General features: G+C 39.8%; 1 protein-coding gene across 6 annotated transcripts in view; it reads right to left on the reverse strand.

Annotated features, from left to right (window-relative positions):
* The window catches only part of git2b (G protein-coupled receptor kinase interacting ArfGAP 2b), a 15,115-nt gene that overhangs the window by 3,622 nt on the left and 4,944 nt on the right, over positions 1-6,549 (reverse strand). Inside the window, exons 5-19 of one of the 6 annotated variants that reach the window (XM_014003732.1) lie at positions 6,455-6,541; positions 6,232-6,362; positions 4,795-4,889; positions 4,634-4,679; positions 4,430-4,435; positions 4,286-4,337; positions 4,129-4,201; positions 3,929-4,026; positions 3,714-3,825; positions 3,288-3,439; positions 3,045-3,197; positions 1,487-1,696; positions 1,247-1,336; positions 700-782; positions 352-504 (exon numbers count right to left, since the gene is read on the reverse strand). In XM_014003732.1, coding sequence (XP_013859186.1) covers positions 352-504; positions 700-782; positions 1,247-1,336; positions 1,487-1,696; positions 3,045-3,197; positions 3,288-3,439; positions 3,714-3,825; positions 3,929-4,026; positions 4,129-4,201; positions 4,286-4,337; positions 4,430-4,435; positions 4,634-4,679; positions 4,795-4,889; positions 6,232-6,362; positions 6,455-6,541 — 1,541 coding nt within the window. Of the gene's footprint in view, positions 1-351; positions 508-699; positions 783-1,246; positions 1,337-1,486; positions 1,697-3,044; positions 3,198-3,287; positions 3,440-3,713; positions 3,826-3,928; positions 4,027-4,128; positions 4,202-4,285; positions 4,338-4,429; positions 4,436-4,633; positions 4,680-4,794; positions 4,890-6,231; positions 6,363-6,454; positions 6,542-6,549 lie in introns of all 6 variants that reach the window. The other 5 variants (XM_014003731.1, XM_014003729.1, XM_014003734.1 and 2 more) reach the window with 5 other exon arrangements.

Genomic DNA, 6,549 nt, shown 5'->3' on the forward strand with positions numbered 1-6,549 from the left:
GATCAGCAGTTTCTGAAATACTCAGACCAGCCCTTCTGGCACCAACAACCATGCCACGTTCAAAGGCACTCACATCACCTTCCCTATACTGATGCTCGGTTTGAACTGCAGGAGATTGTCTTGACCATGTCTACATGCCTAAATGCACTGAGTTGCCGCCATGTGATTGGCTGATTAGAAATTAAGTGTTAACGAGCAGTTGGACAGGTGTACCTAATAAAGTGGCCGGTGAGTGTAGATGTCTTTAAAATGTTCACAAGTTGGCATAAGTTGTCTAGTGTTACAGGGCCTTTTCAACCTGAGGTTCGCAGCATTGGAACATGAAAAGAACGGACTGATCACATGCAGTACCTTTCGTGTTTGGTCTCCTGAGCAGCTCTAAGAAGTTCCTGGATGTTTTTAGTGATCTGCTCGGTTTTACAGATAACGTCCTCGGTGCAAGGCAGGGTGGCGTCTTCTTCACCTTCCTCCTCTGGTTCCACTGTTTCTGGGGCTGTAAGAGGGCTGCTAGAAATGCAAGCACATAGAAAATAACATTAAATAACTAAAGTGAATCTTAGAAACAGGATGTATGTAGTTAAAAGCGTTTCTTTCCCTGATCTGAAATCAACTCCCTGAATGTTGAACTGACGCACAACCAAGTTGTTTTATTTTAAAAAAAAGGCACCAAAGAAAAGCCTATTGCCTGATCTTTCTTACCCAGTGTCCTCCTGCTCGGAGTGACTGGGTGTTGTGTCATAGTCATTCTCCAACATCGTGCTCTGCCCTCCAAGACTGCAGCCCTACAGGAACATCAGTGGATTAAGATCAGTCAAATATATACGGTTAGCGCACACATCACAGTCGACACATTTAAATCAGAGTCATGCTTCTGAAATTGAGATATTTTTGTTTTAAAGCCATCGCAGAGAAAAAGAAGAGCAAACCAAGTTTGTGGTGCAGCAGATGCAAACAGATGGAATAGATTCATTTTTTTCCGTCAGCGTCAATCACGAAAAGCATCTGTGCCATCATTTTTCACAAATTGCTGCAGTGACCACTCAAACAACATGGGTGCAACATTTTATCATAGCAGCTCTTCAGGTGCCAACAGATAGGCCGTGGTACATGCATGCAGGCAGTACTGACAAAAAGCAGTTCAGAGGCACAAGGTCTGGAGGAAAAAGACCATGGGCTCAAAGCAAGAGGATAGTTTTTTTTTCCCCCTGGGGCTGCCTCTGAGCCGAGGGGTCTTTCAGTACTCAACCCTTCGAGATCTCTCATCCCACGACCAGGACAGGGGAGAGGGGAAGGTAGGAAGGGAGGAGGCAGCTGTCCCCAAAGGACCTCTACCAATCTAGAAAGGGGTCAAACCGGGTTGAGCATACAAACTGTTGAGATGCAGTAAATCATTGAATGACTAAATGAAAACACCACCAGCCCCAAGCCGAGCGCCGTCACTTTAAACCACCATGAGGCGAAACATCACTGAGGCGTTTGTGCTTACGTTGGTAGGGAAGGGCTGTAAGATGACTCCGTCTTCGTGGCGAGCCGCTTCGACCCGGTGGGGGTACTGCCTCGGAGCGGAGCCCGTCTCGTACATGGACATGGCGCGGCCTCCGCGGGCCGGATGCCGGCCAAAGGGCCCCTGGGGTTGTTGTTGTCCTCCGGGGGCTTGCCATCGCAGCGTTGTGTTTTCAGTCTGCAGGGAGCTCAGCTGCAGATTATAAACAAAACATGTCAACTCAGTCCAAGCAAGGGGAGGAGGAGAGGCACAAATGAGCCTCCAGGTGAAAAGCGGCTCCACAAAACCGAGCTCGCTTTCATCTCAGATTCGCTTTGTTTACTCTTTGTAGTCTTTCACAGAGTTTTGTTTCCTTGACAAAAAGAACAGCTGACACGGTTTGTTGACAGGGACTCTCCCAGGGAGATCTCCTGGGGAACACAAGTCCTGAACGTGGCTGCCCTCATTTATAACAAGAGCAATAACAAACCGTTTTCTGAACAACTTTGTATTTTTGTGTCAAGTCAAAAATGAATGTAGGAGATCAGACAAAATGAGGTTCTAAATGAAACCACAAGGACTGATGCTTATGGTGGTAAACAGGCCATTTGAATTTTAAATGTGTTGTTGAAAGTTTCATCTTTTGCTTATTTATTCTTGCAACAATGTCGTGGAAAATCATTGATAATCTGCTGGCTTGGTAAATATAATTCAGTAGATGTTTGGGTTGGTCCATGAATAAAGGACATTATGAACCTAATAAACCAGCAGGTGGAGACATTAGTCTGAATTCAAAGCAAAGAGAAACTGAGCTGTTCTGAGGCATTCAGGGAAAACTAATGCTACATATGCATTAGGTAGCATTTTTAAACATCCACATTCTGTCCATTAGTTAATTAAATGTGCACGCTATTAAATAAACTCATGCCACTTACACTAAAGCATTAATCTCTGCAACATTTAAGTGGTTTATAGCTGATGGCTGCACAGACACGTGAGAAATGAATCAATATGTTTTTTACTTAAAAAAACAAAAAGGTGAATTTCAGTTTCCTACATTTATATTTCCAAATTTGGTCCTATTCAGGCAAAAAAATTAATAAAATAAACAAAAAAACTATATTTTTACTCTTTGACATACCAATAAAAGTATAAAATTTTGTAATGACATTTACATTTTAGAAAACCAAAATCAACAGTTTGGCTAAAAAGAGGAATGTTTTGCTTTATAGAGCGGATGCCAGCCTGGTTTTCACAATAGCATATGTGTAAAATCAAACATATCTGTGTAAAAGTTCAATGTAAAAATAACTGACTTTAGAAAATCCACCCTATTATGAACACATCAGTGGTTCTGGTTGTTTTTAGCTCAAAGTTTAGTACATTTTCTGCACAAGAAAAGCTAACAAACAGAACAAAATAGCTTTTAAAATGTAGAATTTGAGTAATAAAACAACTTCAGATCAACCAATCAATGTTCAAAGAGGATATAACTGCAGTATTTCAAGTGCAAAATAACCTCAAACTGCATTATTAATTACCAGCGTGTAATTTAACCAACCTTGCTCTGCATCAACCGCAGCTCTTCACTTAGATGACAGTTGACTTTGAGAAGCTGTTGTATTTTGGCTTCTGATGCATTCAGGGCACTCTTCACCTCCATAAATTCCTGCACTGTGATTGGTCCATCAGACAGGTCAGAAGACTCGGAGCTCTGAGACAAAAAAATATATTTGATCGGTTTAAGAGGTTGAGCAAGAAGCTGAGTCGGAGTCTAATCACAGTTTTGTTTTGAAAGATGAACCTTTGTCCTTCCATCGGTGCAGCTGTCCCCACACGTGGCCTCCTGCGCAGGATCTTCATCCGACGCCACGCTGTCATAATCCGGCTGGTCGTTGTCTTGGCTCTCACTGTTGTGTCGACTGTCTATTCCTTGGAAGATCAGCTCCACGTTTTCTGATAGCAAACCAAAGGATCAACAAATTACCTACAAGGAAGAGGTTTACATCCAGACGTCGAGGACAATTGTTTTGTTTAATTTACTGGCTCCAAAAAATAAGAGCTCTTCTTTATTATTTGCAAACAACTCCAAAATATATTTTCTCCTACATAGTCCATGTTTGTGTTGCAAAATTGCAGACTTTGAGTATTTTTACTTCAATACAAAAACGGCACTCAAACACAAAAATATCTGAATAAGAAGACTGAGAGTCAGAAATAAAAATCATACCTTTCGGACTTTCACATGAATTACCCCACAGTCGTCGTTTAGCATCTGCTAGAATATCAATCACAAGGGTGGCAAATTCTCGAGCGCTGAACCGGGCCAGTTTCTGACGACCCTGAAAGAACAAAAAAATACCATCACATAAAGCTCAGCTATCAAAATGACCTACTGATGCAAATACATTTGAATATGGAGATCCAGTGGTTGCAGTCACTTGCCTGGTTCCTGGTAGATGAATACTCAGGATTGACTGGCAGAAAAGGCACAACTGTGGTTTCTGTGACAAGTGTGCTGTGATTCTGAGTGGCCAACCACACTGAAAATAAGGCAAGTCACATTTAAAGTTAGAAAAGTGTTAAATACAGATTAAAACAAACATCACAATACTGTATAGTTTTAACAAGTTTTGCAGTTCTACCTGCGTCCGTTTCCCTTCTGTCCACCTCATCGTAAACATCCATGGCAAGTTCTTCAAACTGATGGTTGCTCAACTACAATAAACCAAGATACATTACTGATCCAGTTTAAGTTTTGTATAACAGGTTAGAAATATAACATATCTAATATTCTCTCACCGACTGCAGCTTCTTCTTTGCAGCTTTTGCAAAATCTGACAAATCGAGGCTGCTTCGGAAAAAAACAAAATCTCATGTTTTACTTTTTCAAATGATAAAAGTCAGAATCAACAAGGAGGTGTAAAAAATAACAAACATACTTACTTATTTCTTATTCATCCAATGAAGCACAGGGGAAATTAGGATTGTAATTACCCAATGAATGTCTCATATATTTTACAATAAAATTAAATATATTTTAATTTAAGTGACTTGCAGAAATGATATTTTTAAATGGGAATTTAAAGACTTCAATCTATGCAGCCGAGGTAGAAATATATAAAAAATAGTGTATAAAGCAGCTATTACCTGTCTGTCATTTGTGGAGTGATGAAGTGTTGCCCATTTCTGTGATCTAAAACACAACAAAAGCAAAACAAATGGACTTCCATAAAAGGACAAAAACATTTAGTGTCCAAATCAAGCAGCAGGTGTGGAACTGAACAAGTGAAGAACCTTCCAGAACTTACCTGGTCTTCTGCCACAAAGGTAAAAAGCCAGCCGATCTGTGAGTTCATATTGGATCTCCACCAGCCTCTCTGCAAGCTCGTTGTGCCCAGCTTGTCTGCGGGGATTCAAATTATTCATCATTATCTCATCATACTGCGATAGAAAGTGACTCAGTTTTTTTTACAATTTACATCACTTTTTGTATGCAAAAAACAGGACGTATGTTGCTTAATATTTATTTTGCTGCCTTTTTTGTACACAAAATTGTTGTCTTCTCCAGTACCCAAAATAACAAGTGGTGTTCCCCATCCCTGAGGGAATTGGCAATTTTATCTACACCAGGTGGAATGGTGGAGCCAGGGAATGGCCAATGAGTACCATAGTGAATAAATTATTAGGCTTTAGGTTTATATAACTGATTTAAATTACATACAAATGGTATAGTCTTGATAGACCTGTAATGATTGTTAAATCTGACTGTTTTGCTTAATTTGATGATTTTGTATTAATAGCTGCATGCCTGAAAACAAACTCAACACATAACTGAACTTTTAAATCTTCATTAGGGTAGATTATTATGTCTGGGGGCGTGGCTTCGAGAAGCTTAGGGACCCCTCACTGATGACGTAATCAGACAGGCAGAGCCACGCCTCAGAGCTTTTGTTAAATACAATGCACTTCCCTGTTTTCAGTCTGAACTTTTGGTCACTTGATTAAATTTGACTTCAGCAGAGCGCTCTTTTGGTTTTGTATGGTTTCTCTTTAATGATCTTTTCCATGCATTTGTACATTCTCCGTATGGTTTAAGCACACATCCTGGTAACGAACACGCATAACAATATTTTCTTTTAATAGATTAATCTTTGTCACTCCTGTCCTTCCATATCTCTATATATGCTAAATTTGTGACCACAGACGAAGAAAACGCTTTATAAAACTTAAGTTTTAAACGCATCTGATGATGTGATCATATAAATTACCATCTACCAGAGAACCGTTTGGTTCACAGGAAACTCTTTAAACTAGAGACTAAACAGAAACATTCACACCCTTTTTGTTCTTAACTCATCTTTTAAGGCAAGTCCAGTCTTCATAGGATGTGTATCATTTCCTGTCACACACTGAACGAATGACGATTTCAGCTGAACTGCAGGTTAAATTAATTTCTACTAAAAAACAAAAGTGATGAATTTTTAAAGTATCAATTCCTCTGAGCTCATCAGAAACCTGTAGGGTAATAGGTGACCTGGTCCCCAGCCAAGTATTATACAAATTACACTTTAGTGCTCAAACAGTGAGACAGCACCTTACAGTATATAACTGTATACAAATAAAGTAGTTTATAGCGTAACATTATTGTGCTACTACACTGCATCTAAATAGACATTAAAAATCCTTTAGAAAATGACAATGAAAACAATAAATGGTGATAAGTTAAAACGTAGGCCTCGTTTTACCGTGCATAATTAATGGGGGTCTTTCCACTTGAGTCCAGAGCTCCAGGATCAGCTCCATAAACTGCCAACAACTCAGCCTGCAGAATTTGACCTGCTTTTGCTGCAATGTGTAATGGAGTGTTTCCTTTTTCCTAAAGTCACAACAAACACAGTTTCAGTTTGAAAGAAAATGATATTTGAAACATACAGTGTATTTTTTTTCCTCTTATTCTTCTGGTCTTACAGAGTGGAAGAAGTTGGCCTGCGCTCCTAACGACAAGAGTCTAAGGCAGGTCTCCAGGTTCCCTGTCCGAACACTGGAGTGAAGTTGCTGAAAGA

Source organism: Austrofundulus limnaeus, unplaced genomic scaffold (assembly GCF_001266775.1).
Source record: "Austrofundulus limnaeus strain Quisiro unplaced genomic scaffold, Austrofundulus_limnaeus-1.0 Scaffold20, whole genome shotgun sequence".
Classification (NCBI taxonomy): domain Eukaryota; kingdom Metazoa; phylum Chordata; class Actinopteri; order Cyprinodontiformes; family Rivulidae; genus Austrofundulus; species Austrofundulus limnaeus.